This window comes from Trachurus trachurus (genome assembly GCF_905171665.1).
Source record: "Trachurus trachurus genome assembly, chromosome: 16".
In the NCBI taxonomy this organism is placed as follows: domain Eukaryota; kingdom Metazoa; phylum Chordata; class Actinopteri; order Carangiformes; family Carangidae; genus Trachurus; species Trachurus trachurus.
In genome coordinates this window covers 13,133,944-13,160,860 of record NC_139902.1, presented here as the reverse complement: position 1 = coordinate 13,160,860, position 26,917 = coordinate 13,133,944, and the positions used below count along the sequence as shown (strand labels likewise).

General features: G+C 47.1%; 1 protein-coding gene across 1 annotated transcript; it reads right to left on the bottom strand.

The window, feature by feature from the left end:
• Positions 1-46: 46 nt before the first annotated feature.
• Positions 47-26,917, bottom strand: grin2db (glutamate receptor, ionotropic, N-methyl D-aspartate 2D, b; the record flags this gene model as incomplete). The annotated part of the gene is made up of 15 exons (XM_083990551.1): positions 47-3,196; positions 4,005-4,240; positions 8,405-8,522; positions 8,654-8,723; positions 10,555-10,715; positions 11,091-11,320; positions 12,258-12,383; positions 12,872-13,025; positions 14,443-14,611; positions 15,280-15,485; positions 19,779-19,893; positions 21,091-21,419; positions 24,856-25,122; positions 26,099-26,305; positions 26,630-26,917. 15 exons carry the CDS (start codon positions 26,915-26,917, stop codon positions 47-49), a joined length of 5,826 nt encoding a protein of 1,941 aa, XP_083846677.1.

Below are 26,917 nucleotides of genomic sequence, written 5' to 3'. Positions count from 1 at the left end.
TAGCAGTGGTGCTTGCTCCCACGTCTCCCTCTCTCCTCTCCCCCTGTCATACCTCACTCTCCAGGCTGGAGAAATGGGCCGACCCTCGGCGAGAGCACAGGCTCTTGGCTTTGAGTGGCAGGTGGGGGGAGTAGAACCTCCGCGGCTGTGGCACCGAGCGCAGTCTCTGATACTGGAGCTTGGCGCTGGCCGAAGCCTGAGCCTGGCCCTGGCCCGCCATCCCTATCCCTGCTGGTGGCGAGACGGAGGAGGGCGGAGGCGGTAGGGGCATCGGGAGGGACGTGGGAGACATGGACGGCTGCTGGGGCGGTGACGGCGAAGGCTGAGGCGGATGGTCTGTGGGTTGTGTGCTGAGGCTGAGGCTGAGGTTAGACTGGCTGCCAGATTTGGCCTGACTGGGATCTGGTTTGGGAGGCAGAGGCTTGGGGCGAGAGCCCCCGCTGAAGCTGTGGCAGTGGGGGAGAAGCTCTTCCTGGCTGTGGGAAAGCGCCGTGGTTCCTCTCTTGGAGTGGGAGGTGTGCGAGCGACTCTGGGGGTGCGGGTACGGATGAGGTTGGGGGTAAAGGTTACAGGAGCACATGGTGACCCGCCCTGTGTCGTCCCCTCTGTCCCTAGCTCTCCCCTTGCTCTTCCCTCCTCCGCTCTTCCATTTCCTCTCTCCCTTCACAGGGATCTTGTCCATTGACCAGTATCTCCTCGGAGGAGGGAACGCCGTGGGGGGTGGCGGCCACTGTGAGCCGAGCCCTCCGCTCCCACCTTCTGACCCCCAACCTACACCTGGCCCTGAACCCCAGAAATCACCACCGATCCAGCCCTCCGCCCGGGTTCCTAGTAAGGAGTCGTCCCGGCTGTTGACGCTGCCTCCTTTCTCCCTGGAGGGGTAGGTGCCGAAGAACCAGCCGCCTCCGCCTATGCCTCCGATCCCGGTGCTGCCCCCCCCCGCCCCCCCTCCCTCCCAGTACCTCTCAAACCGACCAAACTCCCCCGATGAGCCCTCGTCTGAGTAACTGTCCTCTGGCCTGGCCCTGTCCCTCTCTGACTCAGACACGGCCCCCCTACCTGCTCTCCTCCCCCTTTCCTCCCTGAGTCTGTCCCTCTCCTCCTCTTCCTCATCATTATCGTTGTCCTCATCTTCAGAGTCCCACTCGTGGAAGGACAGCCCTTCTCTTGTCTGTGCTTTCTCTTTTTCGAAATGCATTAACAAAGGACGCCGCTCCCCGACTCTACCACTATCGTCTCTGTCCATCCCTCCGCTTCTTCTCCGCTTGGAGGATGGAAGGAGCGGATGGAGGGATGTTGGAGGAGTGTTAGAGTCGTCGCCTCTTCCGTTCACCCAAAATTTGACTGATGCGGGGAGTTTGTTGAGGTTGGGGTAGCGCTTACTGGGGGTACGGTGTCTGGAGTGAGGGCGTGAGGATTTGGGATGCCTCTCTCTGCTTCTGCTGCTGTCTTCCTCTTCCCTGTCATTGCCCTCGTCTGCCCCTTCCCTCCTCCCTCTGTCCCTGTCTCCTTCCCACCGATACTGAGTAGAGAAGGAGGAGTAGTCTTGCATTCCTCCTTCCCTCTCTCCTTCTCCCTCTCCTTCTCTCTCTGGCTCAACATCTCCCTCCTCTGGCTCAGAGCGCTTCCCCCCAGTTGATTTCCTTCTCTTCTTTGTTTTTAGCGCCTTCTTCTTCTTCTTCTTCACCTTTCGCCGCTTCCTTTCCCTCTCTCGCTCCCTTTCTCTCTCCTCCCTCTTTTTCCTCTTTTTATTCTTTTTCTTTTTCTTCTTCTCTTTCTCCTTTTCTTTTCTCCTCTTCTTTTCCCTTTTTTGCCTCTCTGCATCTCCACCACTCCTCTCTCTCTCACTCCAGCTCGCCCACCACTCTTGGAGCTGAGACAACTGACTCCCCCCTCTCTCCCTTTCTCGTTCTCGTTCCCTGTCACCCCAGGACGTGCGTGGTTTCCTGGGGGGGATCGGGGGTGGTATGCGCCCGTGGCTGAAGGAACGGGGCCGGATGATTGAGCGTTCCCTCTCCCTCCCCCTGCCGAGGAGGAGGCTTGACTCCTCCGTCAGCTGATCGTCGTCGTCGTCGTCCTCTCCATCCATTCCTCCAGTTCTGGAGGAGCTGTACGAGTAGGTGGGAGAGGTGGAGCGAGAGGACGAGGCGGACGAAGACGAGGACGTGGATGACGTGGTCGACGAAGACGACGAGGACGTGTAGTGCAAGGATGCGGACGGCGAGGGAGGGGTATAGGAGGGGCTGAGGGGTACTGGCACAGGAAGTGAGAGCGGGGGAGAGAGGGGGCGTGCCCTCCTCCCTCCTCCCTCCCTCACTCCGTCGCGCGCTCCCGCCCTCCGCCCCAGGGGCAGAATGTTCTCGTACAGCGGCCCTCCCGGCTCTTTGGGCTTCTTGGGCCTGCGTTTCCTCCAGAAGGATGAGGGGAGAGGGGGAGAGGGGTGTGGCAGTGGGGGTGTAGGAGGCAGAGGGGCCTGACTCTTAGGAGGCAGTCTGGGAGTGCCCAGAGATTTAGCGGCCCCTTTCCCCTGACCTCCGCTGCCACCTCCCACCACCCTCTTCCCCACCCCGTGGTCCATGCCCTTCTCTGAGTAGAAGGCCACGCTGGCTGGAGGCGGCTGGGGGTGGCCCCGGGGCATAGTCTTGGGGGTCTGGGACCCTGCCTGCTGCTCCATGCAGGGCCCCAGTCCCTCAGGGTCAATGGGACCATAGTATCTCTTATAGCCATCAAGTCCCCCACCCCCTCCAGCACCTGAAGCCCAGTTTGGTGGGACCTTCTGAGCAAAGGGTCCCATATCAGTGATGGTCCCCCTTACAGCCAAGGGGTTGGTGGCTGTAGCGGACTTGGGCAGCCTCCAGCGATCCACCACAGCCAGTCTACGGTCTGGCCGGGGCAGGAAGGTGGAGCAAGGGAGGGGTGCACCAGCAATGGGGGTGTTGGAAGGACCCATTGCTGTCCCAGAATGCACCACGGTGGGAGGAGAGCCCGGTAGAGGTGTCTTGTAGACGGGCTGTGGTTGCTGCTGTTGCGGTGGTTGCTGCTGTTGCGCCATGGCAATAGCCGGGTTACTCATAGACGTTGAGACAACATGTGGCTGGGATGGGACTGTAACCATCGCTGTGTGGTGATGAGGAGGCATCGATTTAGCTCCTCCTGGTGCTGTTTCATCCTCAAAGCTACAACAGCTATACATGCCCTGTAAAAAAGAGAAAACAAAGTCATTTAACTGTGAAAATTTAGACCGAAATAGTAAATTAAACAGATTAAATAAGGCTGAAATTAAATGGATTTTATGTCGGTTTGGGAAATGGTCCATGAACAAGAAGTAAAAAGTATAACAACATAGACGTGCAAAGATGCAGATATGCTACATGAATAAAAAAAAAACATATTTTGTTACATATACATGAGAGACGGAGAAAGGGAGCAAGAAAGAGGGGAGAATGAAAACCATAAAACAGCAATGCAATTAATTCCACTTTTCAAAAGAAATGCAAGATTGCCTTTTCTCAGACAAACATCCATTCCTATTTATAGTTGGGTTTTGCATTGTTTGGTTAATGAAATAGCATACATTAATGCATAAATTACAATAACAGTAGCGAAAAAGGACAGTGAAGCTACAATAATCACATGCATATGGTGTGGGCTGTTTCTGTCAAGGTCACTGTCAAAGGAACAGGATATCCAGGGTGTGAGCGGAATTGAATTTCAATTAATCTCCTGAATTGACTGAGTGGAATTGAATTGACCTCAGACCTCACACTTTGAAACACTCACACTCAGGAACAGATAAGGGCACACACACGCTTACATATGTGTGTGAATATGGTTACGTGCACAGCATTTTGGATTGAATTGTGTTGTCCTGTTTTCGTGCAGCCTAGTTTTAGTGCAGCAGACTTAATGCTTGCCACAGAAAAGGAGGTTTTAGCGGGGTGAAAGTTAAGACATATTGTGTGTCAGTGCGGAAAAACACTACACAGTCAGATAAACACACTTACCCTGCTGATCGCCAGCAGAAAGTCCAATTTGCCAGAACTGGTGGCCATGCAGTGGCGCAGCTTCCAGTAGATCAAATGTTCCCAGGCAAACACCAGCAGACTGAGGCCCATAGCCACCAGCAGCATGTAGAAGACCCCGGCCATGTTGTCAATATCCAGTTTACTGCTCATCACCTCAATTTTGTCATTGTGGCAAATACCTGACAGCCAAAGGCGCTCCAGCATCTCAATCTCATCTGAAAAAGGGGGTGGGGGATGGGGGGCAAGGATGACGAAGAAAAAGGGGGATGAACGGAAATGGATTAGGATACTGTAAAAAGGGAAAAAGCAGCAAAAGCAGTAAAGAGAGAGAGAGAACAGAGAGGAGAGAAAGAACAGATAGATACTATAGATAGATAGATAGATAGATAGATAGATAGATAGATAGATAGATAGATAGATAGATAGATAGATAGATAGATAGATAGATAGATAGATAGATAGATAGATAGATAGATAGATAGATAGATAGATAGAGACAAGGGGCACACATGGAAACAGTGAGGCTAATAACAGGCACTAAAGTCTACAGTATTTTTTTGCTGTTTGCCCATTAGCCAAGGTGACTCCTCAAGGTCAGAGGTCAGTAAAACAAAAAGCACCACTGTGTCCAGAGTAACAAAGAGGAGGAGGGTGACAAAGACAGAGAGAGAATCCAAAACAATGAAGTAGCACAGAGAAGTAAAATGGCACCGACAACCTAATCTCAACATTGTAACCCTGAGTAAATGAGGAAAGAGAGGGAGAGACCAGGAGCCACAGTGAGATGGTTGGATAGGTTCATAGGAGAGAGGGCGAGAAGTAATGAGAGAGTTGGGAAGAATGTTTTATAGAGAGAGAGAGGGAGTGGCATTCTCTCTCTGTCCACGAACGCGTCAAGGGAAATGAGACAGACGGAGAGACAGAGAGAGTTAGAGGGAGCTGGAACAAGAGAAGCAGAGATGGAGGACGAGAGGCTGAGATTGTGTCATTATGACAAACAGCGGGAACACTCCTCAGCTTGAAGAGGATGAGAGGAGAGAAAAAGAGGGAGAAATGTGAAAAGAGAGAGAGAACCGATAGGGAGGGGCAGAGACAGAGGCAGAGGGAGAAGAAGATCATAATCATTTAATTGTGCTGGAGGGATGGTCAGAATCTCCATCAAGGTGGTAAAGCTCTGGGGGATTCGAGATTCCCATCTAACCTACCAGGGACCAGGCAAGACCGCTTTACCCACAACTCTGCCTCTCCATCTGTGATCCCGCCGGCCTAACGAAACAGAGCTGCCCCGCTAAACCTATGATTGGCTGCTGGGGGTTGCCGGTGCGACCAAAGTGATGGACAGCCAGAGCATGCGGCATGTGACTCAGGAGGGAATTAAAGAGGCGTTTTCTCCAGCAGATCCCGTAATGAGAGCTTCCTGTTGCTCTAATAGCAAAGGCAAGGATGAGCATCACTGTAATAACCAAGACTGAAGGTTGCATTTTACTACGTTTTAACGCTCTCTGAAGTATCTCGCGTCAAGCGGCTGAAGTGGGCTTTAAAAGCTGACGAGTCACGTGTCCACTCACGACGTTGCGCCGCTCTGTGAAAACTCAAACTCTGGCCTTTTTTCCATTTGTGCCATCATTAGCTGTGCTTGTGTAGCTTAGATGAAGCCGACTCAGTCATCTGTGTGATCCAAGCTAATGTGTCTCCTGTAGAACATCATTAGCCAATCAGCCGTGGCCTCTAGCTACAGCAACAGATGGACACAGTGCTGCTGCGGCCCACTGGCAGACGCAGGTAACAACTCAACTTAGATTCACTCATACACTTCAAGACACAAAGGTCTGTTTTTTTTTTTTTAACTTCAGAGTGTAGCCCCACTGAAGAGGATTTATCGGTGTCATTGACCTTCAGTAGCAGCGATGTGTCCAAACAGGTGCCTGATGTGAAAATAGCAAGTGTCTTAGTGAAGGGTACAGATAAACAGGTAGTCTCAGGCCTGCCCCGCACTTCACAAGTCCCAGCCAAATCCTTTCTGTAAGCTCTAAGTCTCATCTCCTGGCTTTTCCTGCCATTTGACATCCAGTGATTCATCTTGTGCTTTTTCGTCTCCCTCTTTTACAATCTGACTCTCTTTTCCCTGCGCCTGTTTCTTCCCTCCCTTAGACCTTTGTGATGGCAGTTGTCTCTACCTCTCAGTCGCAGCCAGCTCAGGCCTGCCAAATCTGACAGGTGTGTCAAATCCACACTCCACCTCTGTCGTTCCTGGCAGGTCAGGTCAGGTAGAGCTGGCACACAGCAAACGCATAGCTGGCATGCACCGCCAAGACATTATTTAATAAAGGAAACAGTGTGTGTCTGCACGTGTGTGTATAAGTGGCTGTATGCATGTTTGCAGTTTGCAGTGTGCCAGATGTGGCGTAAGGCCAGATATGACTAGAGACGCTGAGCTCCACAGTTGTTGGGCAGTAACTGTGACCCTTCTTTTATCACAACATGACAAACCTCTCATTTCATTGCAAGATTTCTGGAAGAAAAACAAGAAAACAAAAAAAAAATCCTGCCAGCCAAGAGCTGCAAACCCAGCTTCTCACATTTTTATTTATATATCTACTCACTGAATAATATATTCTTGGATTCAAAATCATGATACTATGCAAAAAATAGAAGTAGAACAGATAAAGAGCAAAATAGGAAAATCTCTACTCAGGAGTTTTTTTTTTCCTTTATCAGGACACAAGTTGCAGTGAGATCAATGGACCATCTCTTAAAGCTGTGGTATGAACCACCGGAGGCTACAAACAGGAGAACAATACACTCACTGGGTTGACAAAGCAGCGGAGGACTTCTCTAGTGCCCCGCTATCCCCTAATGCAGTTGTAAAATGATATGACTCAACACAGCATGGTACAATAATGATGTAACACTGTGACATGATTTATCCCAGCTGAAGGTGTGATGCCGAGTCCTTGAGCCGCAGGGCGATTGTTGAGAGGGCACGCTGAATGTGAGCCCCCACTCCCTCCCTCCACATCCAAACAAACTAATCCTCTTCCTTAGTAATCCACTCCAATAATGCCTGCCTGCCTACGACTAGAACCCTCAGCATTCAACACCACCCTGTAACTAGATCCATCCAGCACTCGCAGCCGATGTTAAGGGCTTTTACAACACAGAACAGACGCAAGGACAAGGGCATGGATTAAAAGAAACAACAGACATAGTCACAGCTGTCTGGGCTCTTTTTGTTGCACACACACACTCACACACATATCCATACACGTGCACATGCACACATGCACACACCGTTCTCCAGGTCCAGCTATTCAGCTCCAGACGTCAGTCTTATTTAATAGATCTTGGCACCAAATTGGCATTATCAGTGTGTAAGCAGCTAAAGTGTCTGTGTGCCAGAAACAGCTAAAGGGCTTTGTCCGCCACGCCATAAGCAAAGCTGATTTAAAAACACGAGGAAAAGCCAAACAAGCAGCATCCGATTGAGACAATAAATGCGTGTGGCGAACTGTGTAAAATGACAATCAAGCATTAGTGTAAGAACAACTACTGCTAAAAACAGATTTTCTCAAGAAACCATCCTCCAGTGGATTAATCCTGGACAAAAGTCTGTGCAGCAGACAAACCGCATGCTAATAATGCTCCCATAACTATCAATTATTCAATTATCCGATCTGCTTCTATAGCTCCTTTTGCCTCTGCCACTCTGTTTCCACATCTCTTGTTCAGGGTATTTTCAGGTGTTTCTCCTTGGTTATTTTTTTTTTCTCCTCACACTTCCTCGCGCTCTGTGTCAGTCTCAGCTAATCTCTAATGAGTGTAAATCTGTCACAGCACAAGTTGTGATGATCCTTTTTTACAACACCGACTCACACAAGTAAATCCTGTTTTTTTTTTTCTTTTACCAGTTGGAGCAAGAAAAAGGGAAAGGGAGTTAAAGTCGGATGGATTGAGGGGAGTGAAAAAGGGGGAAGAGGCTTGTGCACTTTTACCAACAGAATCAAGTCATTTTTGCAATGCCTGAAACGAACAAACAACATCCTTCTTGCTCCCAACCACCCGTTATTTCCCCTACTCTCGTCGAGCCAATAAAGAGACCTACAAACCTCTTCAGCAGCACCACCACCCCTCTCCTACACACCATTATTCCCTCCGTCGCAATCAAAACCCCTTACAGCCATTACTCTCTCCACACCTTATACTCCCCCATCCACTCCTTAACATCCTCTCATCCATCCATCCCCTGTGTCCTCCATCCAACCACCCCCACCTATGTGCTCTGTCGCTCCTCTCTTCATCTTGTCATTTCCCCCATAACCTTCCCTTTGCCCCCCTATTGTCCTAATTATTTCCCCGTCCCTCGAACATAAAGTTCTCACCATCTCCCACCAGCTGCAGCAGGGCCAGGTCAAGAGGACGTTTCCAGCGTGAGTTTTTGTGCAGGGCGATACCGTAGCCTGTGGTGGCAAAAACCTTCCCCGAGCCTATGGTCATCACCTTGAAAAAAAGGACAAAGTGGAGATATATATCTTTTTAATTTCTAAGAGTAGCACATATACATATGTTGAATCCATGTTGTTTGTGTGTATGTGTGCATGAGAAAAGTGTCAGTGAACGTTCGTCCTCACCTTACAACCTTCGTCCTTCCTGGCCATATAGTTCAATACTGCAGCATCATAAATAAAAGCATCCAGTTTCCTGTAAAGGGATGAAGGGGGGATTCATTCATCATTTAATAGAAGAGAGGGAGCAGCAGGATGGAGCGACAGTTTGAGGCAGGGGAGGAGGTATAAAGGTGGATCTTGTGCGTTATACCTGGGAAGAGTTGGGGTGCAAAAATATACAGCAGACAGGCGCACAGGATGATGGAGAGGGCATGAAAAGTTAAATCATAACAAGAAAAAGGAGGAAGGGTGGAATAGTAAAGCAGGCTTGGTGGAAAAGATTGAAAACACAAGAAGAATAAAATAAGGCAGAGATCAGGGAAAGATGTGTGACTACAAGGGAGTGGGAAGGTGGCGGTGGAGGAGGAGGCGGAGGAGAAGAGGAGGATGGGGATTTATACGGTGCGAAGAGCGCAGTGACAGGGAGAGAGGGAGAGGGGGGAAAGATTTACACACTTCAGGGGGAAAAGACATGGGGTAGAGCCAGAGAGTGATGAGGATTATAAAGTTTAAATACAGACACACCGAGAAGGCACACTGGGAGGGGAAAGAGTGGACCGAGAGGAGACGGAGGGAAGGAAAGAAACATTGAGATAGCAGGGCAGATGAGGAGGGAGAGGAAGGGGAAGGGGAGAGATACTAAGGAAGATTAATACAAAAAAAAGACAGCAGGAGTTTCTCATTTTTGTGCATGTTAACACTGAGTTATAATTGTGGCGTCAAGGCGATGGGGAGGGAGAAACGATGACAGAGGCTTAGGATAAAGTAAACTGGGATTATCCAACACGACGGCTGATAGAGATTCTACTAGAAACTGGAGAGGGAAATGCTGCTTGCACCATGTGGGTGGGTGGAGATAGCAGCGACGGTGGAGAGAGAGAAAGAAAGAGAGAGAGAGAGAGAGAGAGAGAGAGAGAGAGAGAGAGAGAGTAAATGTGAAAGCAGGAAGTGTGACCAAAAGATGTGAAATGTTAGTGGCAGTTGAATCGAGTGCCACTGCCTGTGATGGCCTGCTATGTAGTACAGGAATGAGAACAACAAAGAGAAAATGATGTCAGAAACAAAAAGAAAAGATGAATGACCACACAGATAAGCTGCTCTATCTTCAGATGGGATGATGTACATAAATACGTTTTGCTGAACGGGCCCTGTGGTGAGATGTATTGTCTCTTGTCAAAGATCTGATTACAACTGAGTGGAAGAGCTTTTAGTACCACTTTGATGCAGCCATGTTTCATCTGAAGAGAAAATGAAAAAGTACTGTGAATTTACAATCTGACTATTTTGTGACATCACAATAAATTAGTGGGCACCTTATCATCTGGACAATCCTAGAAACCCTCCAGAAGTCGCTGCCATTCCCTAATTGTTATTTAAATCATTAAGTCCAGCCAGTCAGTCAGACATGTTTTACTACCTGTTTTTTTTTTTTGTCTAGCTCTTGCAGCGACCTCCACTATCTGAAAATAAATCATTAAAGAATCCTCATTTGTTTTGATTTTGTCTAAAGGCAACACGTTGAGTTGGCCTTTTAATGAACAGATTCTTATTTTGGTGAGGTTTATCAAAAAAATAAATAAATAAATAAAAGATTGCTGGCAAGATAGAGTATCTTGTACCCTTCAGTTTTGTTATGTAAATTTAGTCTTTTAAAATCTTTCTTTTCTGTACTCACTCATTTGTTATGTGGGAATCTTGGCTCGTGTTGTACGGTTCAAATGATTTCATGTCTCAACTAAACAGCAATATACGTAGATATTTATACCTTTGCCTGAGGGAAGTTGAACAGTTTCAATGTGCTTCAATGGAGACCGAGCAACAAGAAAACAAAAAAAAAATCAAGAGGTAGCAAAAGGCAAACTCACCCAGTCTTGAGGTTGAGTATGGCATCCTCCACTCCTCTCTGGTTGTATTTGCCCATGTACTGGTGCATGTCTGGGTAGTTGGAGCGGATGTTTTTTTCTGTGCTCCCGTTGGGCACCGTGCCAAACTTCAGAGGTGGGTACTGCACCTCGGGATGCTGAAACTAGCGGAGCAAAGGGAGGCGAAGGCGGGAGGAAGGGAGGGATGGGAGGGAAGGGGAAGGGACATGAGACACACCAGCCTGTGCACCAATCTGTCTGACCTATTTCTGTCCACTTTCCAGACTAACTTACAACACTCCATGCACAGTCAAATCTTTGAAAAGAGAGCAGTCTGTGGACTTAAAGTAGTATTTAGAACTGTCTTTTAAGTCCTCAAGAACTGTGGTAATTGAGTTATGTTAAATGAGATTTTATTCATTTCTAAATTCCTGTGCTTTAATCAATTTAACATTCAAATGCATGGGATTTGCCTCACTCTAATACTTTAATTCTCCTTTTGCTTTCCCTACTTAATCAGTATTCAAGCGATGAAGTACCTTCTTGTCCGAGAGGCCTGACACTGTGTCAATGTACTCCTCCTGGATCATGAAGGCAGCCAGGTTAGCAGTGTAGGAGGCCAGAAAGATGACAGCAAAGAAGGCCCAGATCAGCACCATGATCTTGCTGGTGGTTCCTCTGGGGTTCTCCACTGGCACAGAGTTGTTGAAGACAATGGCCCACAGAAGCCATACAGACTTTCCTATGGTGAAAGTGGACCCTCCTGCCTCTACCCAGAATGACGGAGGGGGGCGGGGGAGGGAAGCAGGAAATAAAGAGATGCTTTTGAGTGTAATGAATGGTTGTAACATTAATTTTTTTTTCCAGACATGCAATCCAGCCAGTTCACGGTACACGACAATAATAGTGTCTTGAGCAGCACCTGACTGCAGATGAAGCAGCAGATTAAAATTAAACCTCCCTGAATGTGCTGTAAAATGAGTTTACTGTATATGAAAATACCTCGCCGGCTTTTTGACACCAAAGCTCATGAGGCGGTGACTTTACGTTTCAGGGATCAATTCAGCTGCTGCGTGATCTTACAAATGATTAAACCGCATGTTGCGAATCACCATTCAAAGGTGTCAAACACTCCTGCCTTTAATACGACGGCAGTAAAGGAGGAAGGGAGGAGAGAGGTGAGAGCGAATGAGAGGGATATATGTGAGAATGACAGGGAGGGAAAATTATGTAGAGCACAGCAATCATGCAGTAAAAGAGGCAAGTCGGGCTGGGTGTTTGACCGAAGCATCAGGCATACTGAATATCACAGGGGTACAAACTATACTGTTGAATAATAAATGGCTGCTTCAGTATGGAGAATACTTGGATGCAGTTCAACTACTACACTGTAGGTATAATTTCTCTGTGCCACACTCACAGTTAGGGCTCAAGGCAGCACATTAGAAATATGCATCAGTTCAGTCTGAATGTGACAAACCAGTTGGACAATATGAAACAAAACAGAAACAAAAAAATCACTAGGCTATCACATAAAAAAAACAAAACAACACATTTTAGACTCTTAGAATTTTTTTCCAACCACTTTCCAGGGATGTGTTTAAGTGTATGTCTGTCCACTTAATCCATGGGGCGAAAGTGACGGACTTCACGCAGACCCATCTATCAGGCTGGGAAAACGCAGACAGCTTAGACCCATCACTCACTCTTGCCATTCTGGAGACTGCGGTTGTAGCCCACAGGGCTGAAGAACTCAAAAATAAAGACGGTCACAGCCACCACGGTCAGGCACATGACGAACATCATCACCCACACCGCAGGACTGTAGGGCTCTTTAAAGCAAAACAAACAAGCACTTAAATAGCTACATCACATACGGACCTACAAAAGAGCATTGTATTCAATAGGAATTCATTGTTATCGATAGAAAGGATCAGAAATGTCATAAAGCTGGTGCATTATGTCCTATATACATAAAATATATATATATATATATAAATATATATGCAGTGGAAATAACCATTGGAGCAAAGGAATTCTCCAGAAGTCCATAAACTGTTTCTCTTTTCTTTTTTTTTTTAACAATCATCTCAATGCAGTCTATAGGCCAATAACACTGTTCCCCCGCCGGAGTCCAGAGTCTGCTGACGGAGTGAAACTATAAGTTAGGAAGACACAGGCGGCTAAGAAAAAGTAACGGCTAATCTAAATGTAAGGACTAGCAGCCAAAGACTGGGGCATTTTATGCAAACTCAACACTTTACAATTAGATTAGATTCTGTACATCAGCTCAGCGCCTCCCATAAACACAGCCTCTTACCTAAGAAAGCAGATGGTGATACAGTTCCGTTGCTACGGGAGACCATGACACTGATCCCCGTCTCCACAAAAGGGACAGAGAAATCCACGACCTCTGACCTCTCTTCATTGATAGTCAGCGAGCCGATGGCCATGTCTGCTCGCTTGTACACCACCTAAAGGAGACAAGAACAAAAGGAATCTAATTATGTGTAATTCTGTAGCGGCTACATGGACAAGTGCTTTACAGCTCACAAAGGCACGAGCCCAGGTGAGAGTGACATGTTTGCACCTTGGCCCTGTTAGTTCACCCTCATTTGTGCCTGCATGAGAGAGGCCAAGGATGTAGTCCCACACAAACACTGAACACTTGTCTCTTGTGCATGTCTTTAGCATACAGAATGAGCTCTGGCCCGTCTCCTCCACGCCACCATGTAGAAAAACCCCAAAACTGCTGCGTCTGATGATTGTACAAGTGAAATGTTAATCTACATTAGACATGGCACATCCACTCTTCAGAGCAAATCAGCAGAAAAATGAAGCGAAGCGGAAAGCAAAGCACCCTCCTCTCAACTTTGCCAAGTCTCTGGATTACCTGATCAAAGAATGGCAGGCTTTGGAACATCTGATCAAAAGACTGACATTAGTTTGAGAAAACAAAATTCACTTGGCCTTTTGCATGTGAAAATAGATCCCACAGACGGCTCTGGCCCGGGATCAAGTTAGAAACGAGGGAGGAGGGGAGCGCAGTGAAACCGTTTTGGAACCCGTGACAACCGGTGTTGGCAAGTTCCCTTCAGGACAAACAAACAAACGGTGGGGCGCTTCAGCGAAACAGCAGCCCCCGTATCGATCCCAGTATGTGTGCGAGCGTGTGTGTGCTGGTCGTCTGTTTGTGTGCTAGTTTTTCTTATTTTTCTGCCAGCATCGTTGTGTTGTCTTTCTTGATGGGGGATCATGAACCTCAGTGAGCGCTGCCAAGAAAATATCAAGGACTAATCGCTACTAGCCAGGGGGCGTCTGACAATGTGTGTATGTGTGTGATTGTATGTGTTAATGTTTACAGAGATGTGTCTCCACAGATAAAAACTGTGTTCATTGTGTTCGCTGCATGGGTTAGCCATCATGCTAATTTGTAACTGTGTTTTTTTGTTTGTTTGTGTCTGAACATATTTGTGTCTGTGTGTGTGTGTGTGTGTGTGTGTGTATGTGCGTGTGTGTGTGCGTGCGTGTGTGTGTAATAAATGACAGCTGTCTGATTGCTGGCAGTGGTTAAGTGGCCATAACTCTCACAGCGATTGATGTGACACACAGCGTTTAACCGGTCACCCAGGACACAGTGAGCACAGGCTGAGCTGAGGAATGCTACTCTGAGACTTGCTGACTGAATATGCAACGGAAAATATGAGGCACAAACATAAACCTACACACACACACACACACACACATATACACCATACACACACCTTTCCCGCATACACAAGTGACACAAAGCCGACAATGAGACCACATTGCTCAAAAAGGCAGACAAGCAGAACCAAAGGCACCCACAAATACACAAACAAACAAACACACACAGACACACAGACTTGCCTCTCCGATCATGCCGTTCCAAACCCCATCAATTTTCTTCCCATGTTTCCCATTGGTCACTAAGTAAAGGTCATAGGTAAAGCCAACAATCCTGGCCAGTCTCTTGAGGATGTCGATGCAGAAGCCTTTGCAGCACTGCTTCATGGGAGCAACACCCTCATGGATCGCACTGGGGAAGAGTCAGAAGAGGGGAAAAAATTGTTAACAAAAAAAAAAAAATGAAATGAAACTGTAAATGAAAAAAGAAAAAAAAAACAGCTTCCTGATCGATGTGTAATGGTGCATTTCAACACTGGATGAGTTAGAGAATAAATGAAAAAGAAAAGGGAAGCAAAAACCACAGGAGCACTACACCAGGGAATGAGAGGAAAGAAAAGGAAAAGAAAACAGAAGGACATTGTTATAGAAAAGGAATATTTGGCCGAGCCCTTAGTGACAGGTTTGATCGACCACTGTAGGATAGGTGCTGTCATCTCTCCAGAAGCTGATGAACCATAAAGCTCCACTGTGGTCATATCTGATCCCAGACTCCTGAGTCATTCCACTGATCCTCTGGAGAGCAGTCCATTATTGATTATGGCCAGGCAGCGAAGACACCACAGTTCTGATAGGTGATTGATGTCCCCTCAATTGGATGGCATCATGAGAGCAATGGAAATCCATTCATAAACCTGGTGGCTATAGTAGAGAGGCTGCTCCTTTACTTATTATTTACCTGAAGTTGCAATTTTGGACATTTTAATTTCTCATTAAAAGACATCAAGTGGAAAATGGTAGTATTATTACATTTATATTATTATACAACAACTTTCATCAATTTCCCTTGTGGATTTAAACCTGGCATTAAGGGGTCGTCTGCAGGGCACTGAGTCACGGATGCAGGTTCCAGATGCGGCGTCTGCCAGCTCCACAATGACAAATGGCCTCTCCTCCAGCGTGACAACACGCAGGTGCTGGGCATCATCGGGTGGTTTAAGGAATGGCCCGTAGCGGGACCAGGCTGGGTACCGCAGCCTCAGTACGCCGTTCTCCCACCAGCCTACCTGAGGGAACAGGCAAAAGAAACATTAGAGAAAGGTGGAGTGCACAAAGGCACACATTTCAACCCACACACTGGTTGTTTTTTTATTGTCTGGCTTTATGTTGTTTCGTATTTGAACTGATACTATCTTCGTTTATGATGATACATAAAACGGGGTCATCTTTACAACATACTTGAACCTAGAGTCACAGTGTCTCACGATATTGTAGAAAAGGTGTTAAGGAGTGCACTCAGTATTTTTTGTAAAAATGTAATGCTTGTTAAAACCCGTAGTTAGACTATTGTGTGTGTTGTTATCAAGATTTGGCGCGGACAGGACCACTATGGAAATACAGTTACATTAACTTTAATGTTTCATTCATAATTATCTTGTATGTGTACAGTTGTATTCAGGTTTGGTGGTGTACAGCATCTGCTCTGCGTTTTTCTCTGTTTTTTCTATTACATTTTTTATAACTGGACAGGTGCATTTTGTATTGTTGATCACAATAAAAACCATCTAATGTCACATCAAATCAAGGTTAAATATTATCAGTCCTTTAGCCCTATATATTTACTTGTCATCACATACAGTATGGGGAGGAGAGACACAACAGCACAACAGCACGAGCATCAATCCAGTATAATTCAGTTGCAACAAATGCTTTAGGGGAATGTTCATTAGCCTCATTTTGTTTCATATTTACATTGTATTAGTATTAGGCTGTGTGAATGAGCATCTCTCTGGCAGCTTCAATAAGAATATTATAAGCTTCACGGAGGTTTTATTTAGTGCAGGGAAACAGAACCAGGTTTGACTGTATTGTACGGGTATTATACAGGATATTGTGCCTCCTCACTCTGTTCTACTCTCTTCCACTCTATTATACTTTCTTCTAACACCAAGCTTTAATATTTGTTGTTATGCAGAACAGGAGCAATAACCTGACAAATATGTGCATGTGCAAAGGCTACACTGATTGATGGGGCAACGGTGGTTATCCAGTTATGTTTGTACAAGTCATTTACTTTGGTGTCAAAACAGACAGCGCACAAAATAATCATGATTTACATATAATAGCTCTGAGTCAAACAAAGAGTAGTCTTCAGTGAGGGAGTGGTGGTGATGTTTTTTTTGTTTTGTTTTTTGTGGGGGAAGCAGCAGCTCTAAATCACCGGATCGTCTGGAAACTACGTCATGGTTTCATTTTAGACCTCTGGTTCCTCTGTAAATGCATTTACATATTAAAAACACACATGGAGAGGACAGACACAATGCTGCAGATGTTTGTTTTTTTTAGCATGATTTTTTTTTTATATAAATCTGTTTTTGGATGATGCTGTGAGGCCACATTGTTCTGTGTCCACTGCTGACCTGAAAATGTCTGTCAAGCATCCCTTTGGCTGTGTCATTGTTTTCTCTGCTTCTTTGCATTGTTTATTTGCACTCTGGATGTGTTAGATGCTTGTGCCTGGGATATTCAGACTTTTGAAAGCAGCACAAGGAAGAACCACACCCTGGAAGATTCAGTCTGGTTTCTTTTTGTGAAAACCCGGCAGATCACCTGATAAAAGTCAAGCCAAGCGAGACAACCAAGGTGATATACGCAACTGGGAAGTGTGCAGACAAACTGCACACTCACGCATGCCTATACAGAAATACATGAGGGTATACAGTAAACACACACTGAGGAAAACACATACGAGCACAAGCGCTTGAGCATGCGAGTGGAGTAAAGTATGGCAGCTTCGCGCAGCCTGCCTGCCTGTCTGTGTAATGCAAGGAGGGGGAGGAGGTGGCAACAATGACAGTGTTTTGACTGCACTTCGACCGCAGCTCCGCAACAGACATTCAATCAAAACACACTCAGGCAACACAGACAGGAAACAGATAGAGCTTATGGGAGAACATTTTACTCTCTATCAGACAGATACCCAGGATGGCACACACAGAGAACGTCAGAAAAAGAGCAGCCAAAGACTTGCTCTTTTCAAATTGCTGAAATATTTTAGGACATGGAAAGTATTCTGCTTTGGAGGAGAAGTTTAAGAACCAGGAACCACTTTAACCTAAAAGCTTATCCCTCAGCAGCTGTGAGTGGAGTTAATAAATGTTCATTAACTTCTGTTAATATCCTGGAATATCGAGCTCTGTGTGCCACCTCCATAGACGAAGCAAGCCATGCTAATGCTGGACAACCTTCAGTACTAGTCTGCAGTGTTTCAGTAAGCTAAGCTGGGTGCTCCCGGGCTCTAGGTAATGGTGCAGTCTTGTAAAGAGAACATTAAATATTCAGGGAGAGCCAACAGCGTGGATGTGCATAATAGGCAGATACAGGCGTCTTATCCTCATTGTGGATGTGTGTGCTTGTGAGTATGTGTGCAATTGGGTTTATGCAAGAAGTGTGTACACACATATGGATGTCTGTGTGGAAGCTTTAAGTACGTGTGTGTGTGTGTGTGTGTGTGTATGTGTGTGAGTGAGTGAGGGTGCGTATGTATGTGGGCGGGTTTCGTACCCTGGGTTTGCACAGAGTCGAAGGACCAGAGCAGGAGCTTCTAATTGAAAGGGATTTGAGGGATATGGCAGGAGTCAGCATGTTACAACATGCTGTGACTGGACTCTGGTGGGCTGTTAAAACCAGCAGGAGGCTGAGAACCACCAGTGTGTATTTTTGTGTGTGTGTATGTGTGCGGAGGCTTGTGCGGAAACACCGGTATTTGTATTTGCGCGGTGTTTGTGTTAATGTGCCGTTGCGGAGTGCATGCTCTGAGAGCGCTGTGTGTCTTTATGCATGTACCGTGTGGTGTTGAGGCGCTGGTGTGTGGTTGAGAAAATGAGCATCGCTCTCTCTCTTCTGACACTGACAAGGGTAAAATCCCGGCGTATTAAAAGGAAAACATCTCCAACAGGTGACAAGGCTTCGTATTAAGGATTTCTGAACAAACCACAGCTTTATAGAATATGCATGACATGCCAGGGGTACCGGTGCTTGGAGCTGCCGCGCATACAGTTATGTAGACAAGACACTCAAACACATGAAACAATGGCGAGTCTGCAGCCAGATGGTGATGACACTCCGAAATCTTCATCTTCTATTTAAACATGCAGTTAATTTTACAGCGTGGACCTGAGAGCACCGGCAGAAAATAAGCAACTGTTGATCAGAACAACAGCAGAACATTGTGTTCTATGTGTAACAGTGCAGCGCTGCAACTAACGATTACTTTCATTATTGATTACTGGCCATTAGGTGATCTCTTTCTAGTGCGACTCCAATCAAAGATTGGGACACAAAATCCACAGTCCTCGTTCTGTGGAGAAATACAATTCAAAATTCAGCCTCAGCTCATGTGAAGATCGAACAGTGTGAGTTCGTAAAATCAAGTGGGTTGTTGCTCTTTGTGTTACTACCCCTCTGCTGCAGCATCTCAGCAAGGGAAACACTGCCCAGGGAAACACAAAGACTGAATTTGTACTAAAAAGACTTTTACTTTGGAACAAACCCACTTCAGTTGGACGACTCAGACTGCTACATACAGCCTCACACTGTATTCACTGATTTTTCTCATCATTTTCCAGGCTACGTTCGAAAACAAGTGAACCTATCCTTTACAGAAAAACACCACTATCATTGCTTCTTTTGTTTCAATCAGTTATCAAAATTGCAATTATTAGATATCTGTCAATTCAATACTCCTTTCAGTGCCATGTGTGTGTGTGTGTGTGTGTGTGTGTGTGTGTGTGTGTGTGTGTGTGTGTGTGTGTGTGTGTGTGTGTGTGTGTGTGTGTGTGTGTGTGTGTGTGTGTGTGTGTGTGTGTGTGTGTGTGTGTGTGTGTGTAGTCCTGCATGTGTGACATTGTGTGCTTGAGTGCACCTTAACCAGGAACCAGCAGAGAGACAGCAGATACTGAACAAGCACAGTAGGAGATGCACAAAGCGCGGTCAAATGGTCAGTAGCCAGCATCTCTCCTCTGCCTCAGGCACCGATAGCCATAGTGAACTTTACATGATCACAAACCCACGTGACCCGCATATCCTCGCTGTCAGATTTAAATATCCTTATTTCAGATGCCAATGCGGCACGGATATGCTTCTCCAGCTCGCGTGGAGAGATTAAGGCTCAAGAACAATGTGCTCGAATCAGCACAAAACCAATGCCTCAGGTTCAATTGCTCGAAGCTTTTGTCCTTGCACTTGTTCACAGAGGGTAAAATTACAACGGACAATTTATGGAGACAACAAAATAATCAAGTGGATCATGAAACCTGGAGCACAAGGTTGGACATAAAGAACTTGTGACATGTCCTTACATCTTCCCATCCACGTCCAGGTGTCCAGGAAATTACATCCAGGAAAGGGTTTGCCAGGTAACCGTCACTATTGAAGGAATAGTCTCGACCACCAAGTGTGATGTTGCTGAAATACCTGCGTGTGGATGGACAGAGACAAAAGGAGAGGGTAGAAAATAAGGAAATGACAGAGAATGCACGATATAAGTGAAAAACCTAATTGCGTTCTTCAAATGAGGAGAAAATAGATCATAAAGCTGGTTTTGATGAAACAGAACGCGTGTCCTCTTCTCTCCGCTCTTGAAACTAAATCTATGGTGACAGTCAGGGCTTGTCTGTTTATCATATCTACAGACAAATGATCAGACGTGCAGAAGTGTCAGGGTCTTTGAAGTCAAACAACTGCTGCTCTCTGAATCAGCTGCGAGCTCTAAAGTTTGTCTGATAATCACACAGGACAGACCTTCTAATTGTCTCCTCGTGTCATATTTCAGGCTTCAAAACGCAAAATCTGAAAGGTTTTTCTTTTTTTCCCACATGACAGAAAGCTTCAGATGGATCAACAGCTTGCAGTTACAGACAGTGAACAGCAGGTAGCAGTGCAAAAAAAATGGAAATGAGAACATCGTCCTCCTCTGTTCTTGGACATACTGTAGTTTATAAACAGAGACAGAAGAATACATTAATCATTTCCCTTTAGTGGCCACATTGTTTGTGCTCTGCTTCATTTACCAAAATGTCTGCAAACAAAGTAATTAATTGCATATTTGGCTCATTTTCACACTGACCAAACTTCCAGGAGCCTCTCTATACAATATCATGTGTGTGGTGTTTACGTAGAGCAGAATGACTGACACTAAAAATGAACCAAGACGAGAAGTAGAACCACTTCGGCTACCTGTTAGATTGTGCTGCTGTCTGTTTGCACAGCCTACGAGGAATATATTAAAGCATGCTCATTAATATACATGAGACATGGTCCGCTTGCTACAGATGCTGGGGTAATTTCACCAACTCACAACTACACGCACCAACAACATCTATTTTGCATGGATGATAGCCAGCTCCAAATTCAGATATCCCCTCTGTGCCTGCTCTCTGACACTGAATCTACCAACTCCACCCATACACCTTCCAGCTCATTTTGGCGCCGAACCAGCTCGTTTCATAGAATACACCTTATCCTGCCTCCGCTCCTTTTTCTTCCCTTTTCGCATATTTTGTCTGAAGCCTGCCAAATTCCTCGCACTTACCCCCCAAACCTCATATTTCTCTTCCTTCCTCACATTCTCCCTTCAAAGTTTTTTTCTCTTTACTCTTATCTCCGTCTCACCTCATCCTGCCCCGCAGTCTTTGCGTCTGATTAGCATCCGTCACGCAGTTGGTGACAAAGTTGGGCCCACCCGTGGTTCCATAGTCTTTGCGCATCGCCACTGCCCCGTGAGTCAGCACAGACACACCCCGAGCAATCCTCCGGCGAGGTTCGTCCCTCCAGCCCTGGGGCCGCACGGCAAACACAGCCCGGGGCAGGTTCTCCATGCCCAAACCTGAGAGAGCTGGCCCCACAGCAAACCACATGTGCGAGGCTCCGGCCTGACCGGCAGCCCAGGCGGCTCGGAAGACCAGCTCAGCCTCCTCCTGGGAGCAGTACAGCAAGCGTACCTGCAGGACAGCAGGAAGGCAGGGAGGGAACAGGGACGAGGGGAGACACACACACACATACACGCTAGTGAGATAAGGAGGGGACAGGGGAGACATGGAGAGAGACAGAGGGTGGGGGAAGTAAAGGGGGGAAAGATAGAGCTGAGGAAGAGGTGCACCTGAGCGGGAGGAGGAGAGGGGGGTGGGGGTGGGGGGCGATAGAAAAGGCCATATCAAGAAAAGAAAAAAAAAACAAGAATGCTGGGAGAGGTAAGAGGAGAGATACAGCAGCTGTAAGCTGATGTGATAAGGTGCATGGGAGTCAGGCGTATGATTCAGAGAGAAGCAGACACACCAAAAAGAGGCAGAGACTGCACGGCTGTATGTGATGTGATATGTGCTAACCAGGAGGTGCAGGAGGCAACAGGGGTCAGTGGTTAATGAGCTCGGGCCTGATGAAACAGTTACAGCTATGAATAATGAAAACAGGAGTAAAACAAGAAAGAGGGGAGGAAACAACTGTAAGCAGCAGAGCAGAGAAATAGAGAAGGAGAGGCAGGGAAGCATGGGAGGGAGGGAGGGAGGGAGGGGCCGGTTAAAGACCAAACACACCTGAGGGAAAACAAAGGGGAAGAGGTTAAACTCTGACATATGTTATTAAAAGCAGGGTGGAGAAAAGACCTGGAGACAACAGGAGATGGGGGGGGGGGGGGGGGGGGGGGGGGAGTAATCAGAGATGAGAAAACAGAATAGTCACTCCTCAGAGAATGGAAAGGAGGAGGAGGGGGGATAGAAAAAGAAAAGCAAAGGGTGACACATTTTGGTGAAATCGGGGCCTGGAGAGATATAGAGATATTTGTGAAAGAAGGGTGGAGATGATGGAGTGAGGCTGGGGAGAAACAGAGAGAAAAGGCATCAAATAGAGAGGAAGGCAACATAGAAAGACAGAGGAGTGACAGTGGATGACTTCTCCCTACTGCAAATGCTGAGGTAAGGATGGGTGAGGAGGGGGGGAGAGCTAGAAATTGACCAAAGAGGGTTTAAAGGGGCTAAAGGGGAAATGGAAAGAGAAAGAAGAGATCGACAAGAGGAAGATGAAGCTGAGCTGAGCAGGGTGAAAAGACAGAAACAAGCCAGGGTGAGGTTAAATGCTGACAAATACCCAAGAAGTAAGAAAGAGTGTGTAAAATCAAAGAATGCATCGGGAGTGAGGAAACGAAACAAAGGGGAATCGAAGGACGAAAAAGAGGAAGCCGGCTCTTTCATGAAATAAGAGGTGGGGCTGGGGGGACAGACTGAAAGCACATTTTGAGAATTGCGCCTTCATTGAATTTTGAACTGTAATGGCTTGGCAAAACAATCCTGCCTGTATGCCAATAAACCTCCAGTGAATTAGGCAGGGAATGAGAGTGACAGGGGGAGGAGGAAGGAAGGAGGGAGGGAGAAAGAGAGAGGGCCACAGACAGTGAGGGAGACTGAATCAAGGAGGGAAGGAGAGAATCAGAGTTATAAACAGACACACAATATCTAAAGACGGGAAATGGACAGAGAGAGAGAGAGAGAAAGAGAAACACACAACAGAGAGGAAAAGAGAGAGAGATAGCAGAAGAAATACTGACACGGCAGAAGCTGAAAGAGGAATGGAACAAAAGATAGACAGTGAGAGATTTGAGTAGAAATTGACCCAGACGCCAGCATCAGGCCATCTACAGCGTAGAAGAAATAACCATGTGGCAGAAAGAGAGAGAGAGCATGTAATGCAAACACACACAGCATCACTAAACAATCACAAGCATTTATTAGTCCTGCAGTAGAAAAAAAGCTAAAGGACGAAGAGGGGGTGTTGTTGTGAAAAGCAAGAGGGTTAAAAAGCAAGCACTGCGTATAGGCAACCCGCTGCAGGCACTATGTTATATTAACAGTGACACTAGCAGAGTGGAGTCTAAGGAATCCAATACACATGTACACACTTCCAGACACAAACACACACACACACGTCCACACACACGCAGAGCTGCAGTGGCCATGCTGGGACATTAGCGATGACATTGAGACCCAGACTAAACTGAGCCAGTGGAGGGCAGAGTCTGTGGCCGGGAAGACAAGCAGCAAGAGGGATGGACAAATGGACTAAAGGAATGAAAGATAGCCACACAGAGATGGAGGTGAAGAGCAAAGCAGCAGAGGAGAGTGAGCTTGTCTCCAGGCAAAGAAATGCAGGAGGAGAGGGGGGGGAGGAATAGGAGGAGGAGGAGGAGGAGGAGGGGAGTGGACCAAGCGTGGAGATGAGTGAAAAATTGAACAGGAGGATCATGGGGTTAAAAAAGTGGTTTATGGGGGGATGACAGGGTGAAAAAAGAAGATAAAAGAATGAGAGGGAAGGGAAACAGCATGTTGGTAGTGAAAAGCCAGAGCAAGAGGAGGGGAAGTTAGAGAAAAGTAAGGGAGGGACAAGCAAGGAGAGGGGTAGGAGAGGGAGAGGGAGCAGGCATACAGTATGAAGGAATAAAACACAGCAGAGGTACAAACCAAAACCACAAGTCAATCTGGTCAAGGTTAATGAATCAATGGGGAATCGTGTGTAAAAGCGTAAGGATCCATTCTTTCCTCTCTAGACTCTATGTGCTGTAGATGTCTATGTATATTCAAAGAGAGTTAAACGATAGAGAGAGAGAGAAAGAGAGAGTAACTAAATGGAAGTAAAGCAAAGACTGAGTGATCAGATAATGGGAATAAGTCTGTGTTCAAATGGAAACATGAGGCTGTTTATTCTCCCGAGGTGCAAACCTTGTTCATCTCCTGGCCGCGGCCCGTCAGCGCGTCACACATTACAAACTCTTGTTGGGGCGCCAAACATTTCTCAGACCCACAGAACATGTTGTTAAAATCTAGCGTAGTTCCCAAAGTTAGGATATCAAATACGTCAGACTGGCTTTGGGGGGGGGGGATTGAGTAAAATATTCATAAAATAACACGCAAAACATCAAGAATGTTAAATAGTGAATGGATCCCCTCGGTGTAAACATCATGTAAAGTGTCCACAGTGAAGAGCTGGAACAAGCTGGCAGAGAATACATAATGTATGTAATATTGTCAGGCAGTGTGGATTAGGATGTTTTCTCTAACCTGAAAACTACTTAAGGGGAAAACGCTGTCTTAAGTGGTTCGACTTCGTAGCTCCTCATACAAAGCCACATGACAAACCAGCCAGCAGATCAGATTGACTCGTGGTTTCTTGTACCGCTGAACTCTTTATGCCTTGGCAGATGGGAGGGGAAGAGAAGAACAGAGGGATAGAGGAGAGAGGGGAGAGAGAGATGCGGAGGGGGTGAGGGAGAGACGAAGAAGGAAGGAAAAAGCTGGGAAGCCGCCTGTGAGAAAGGGGGCCCCCAATGATACTCGCAGCACTTCCTCCCCTTTCCTCCCCCCTTTCCCCCCTCCCTCCCCCCTGTCTCACCTGCGCCTCGTTCTCCTTGAGCAGCCTGCGCGTGCGTGCCCCCCCGGGGTCATCGGTCACGTTCAGGATCACCACACTCTTCTTCTCCCAGCCGATGAACGAGCCGTCCGTCAGGCCCTCCACCACCGACAGGAAGTCCTGGTAGCCGTGGTGACGCGTCGACACCACGGAGAAGGCGGTCCAGTCGTACTCCTCCAGCACCTCGAAGATGACCTCCAGCTGGAGGGCGGTGGAGGAGCTGAACTGGAGAAAGATGGAACCTGATTCCTGATTCGGGAGGAAGAGAGCAGCAGATTTGGTTAAAAACCTGAACTGTGAAATTCATCCTCTGCAGTTGTGCTGAGTCTAAACCGCAGCGACAACACAGTGTGTGAGTAACAGACAGCACTTTCTCTACACAAAAAAATAAAAAAACTACAACTCTCTGGACTGCTCGGTCTTTATGCATAACATGGAGGCATCACGGGGCTTGAAGTTTTTATGGAGCAGCTGCAGGGCTAAAGCAGCTTGGATTGTTGCACAAATTCTCCTATGATGTCCAAAAGGGAGTGTTTCTCAAAAGTCTGTTCAGAGGATGGGAGGGGATGAGGACTAGGCGAGGGTACATCTTCAAAGGAAGTTCATCAAAGTGGTACAATTTAATTCCTCAAGAGTAAATGGTTAAAACAGTTATTTGTAAGCACAAATGTAATGCTTTTGTCTCTTGTTTCCCTATTTGCTGGTAAAAAAGCATGTGGAGCTTCTTTTCTCTGATGCATAAATACTCGTACACAAATGTACAGTGCATGCACACACACACACACACACACACCCTTACTCACTCATACACACACACACCCATGTCTGCTCATCATTGCCTCCCTCCCAGGAACATCAGAGGCAGAGCAACGGCCCCAGTTGGTGCCATTTACAGATCAAACATTGCAGAGTTTCTGCAGATCAGTGACCCTGACCTTCAACTTCCCCTCCGTCCCACCGGCACTTCCCCAAACCTTTTCTTCACAGAGAGGACATGCGACTTTGTGGCAATTGTAAAGTGTTGTGGCTATATAAGCAGCTCACCTTTTATACTCCATTCACAGTGCTGTCAATGCATAACGCTTCAATATACAGCACACAACAGATTCAAACGATCCCACTCCCCAGTCCACACATACATACATACATACATACACACTCACACATGAAATACAAACACCTCCTCTGCACTCCCCCACCCCCACCCCGACCTCCCTCCTCCTACCTGTGGCATCCTCCCCAGCCCCGCTCCCCCTCCTACAGCCACTATGGGCAGTCCTGTTTGCGCAGAGACAAACTCCAGCATTGGGGCCAAAGGACCCCAGGCTGTGCGAGGGGGCCTCTCCTCTTCGTAAACCAGACCCTGCAGGGGCCGCGCCGCCAGCAGCTCACACAGCTGGGACAGGACCGTCTTAGGACTACTGTCATTCACCTGGGACATGATGGTAGAGAAAAACAAATAGAGATGGATAAAACAGACGGATGAATAGAGTGGACCGACTAGGGCAGCATGTTCTGACCTGGTGTTACTCATATGGAGGATGTCTGTAGTATGCATGACATGTCTGGCAAGCACTACAAGCTGTGGCTGGCCGAGCCAGACTCCCACTCATTCAACAGAGCCCACACAACGGCAGCAGCGTGCTGCCCATTCAGCTCCAATAATGAGAGTGAGTATGAATAATGGAGGGTCATTGTTATTCCCTGCCTTCAAGTAAGGCTGAATGAGCAGTAGGTAGAGGAGACAGTGTCCAACCTGTAGCCAGATGACGTTAGCAGAGCCCCACTGGGTGACCACGCTCTCCCCCAGGGAGCCGTATACCCGGCCAAAGCCGGGGTAGAGCACCCTTCCCCCGGGCCCCGCCACCGCCGCCTCAGCCTGCACCGTAGCACCGGCGTGGATCACGGCGATGTTGAAGTTCATCATGGCCCCCGCATCACGCTCCCGCGGGCTGGGCCGGAGCAGGAGGTGGGGGGAGGCGTCCACCAGACCTGCCCACTCTGCCAGGACCAATAGGAGAGAGAGAGTAGGTATGGCGACCAT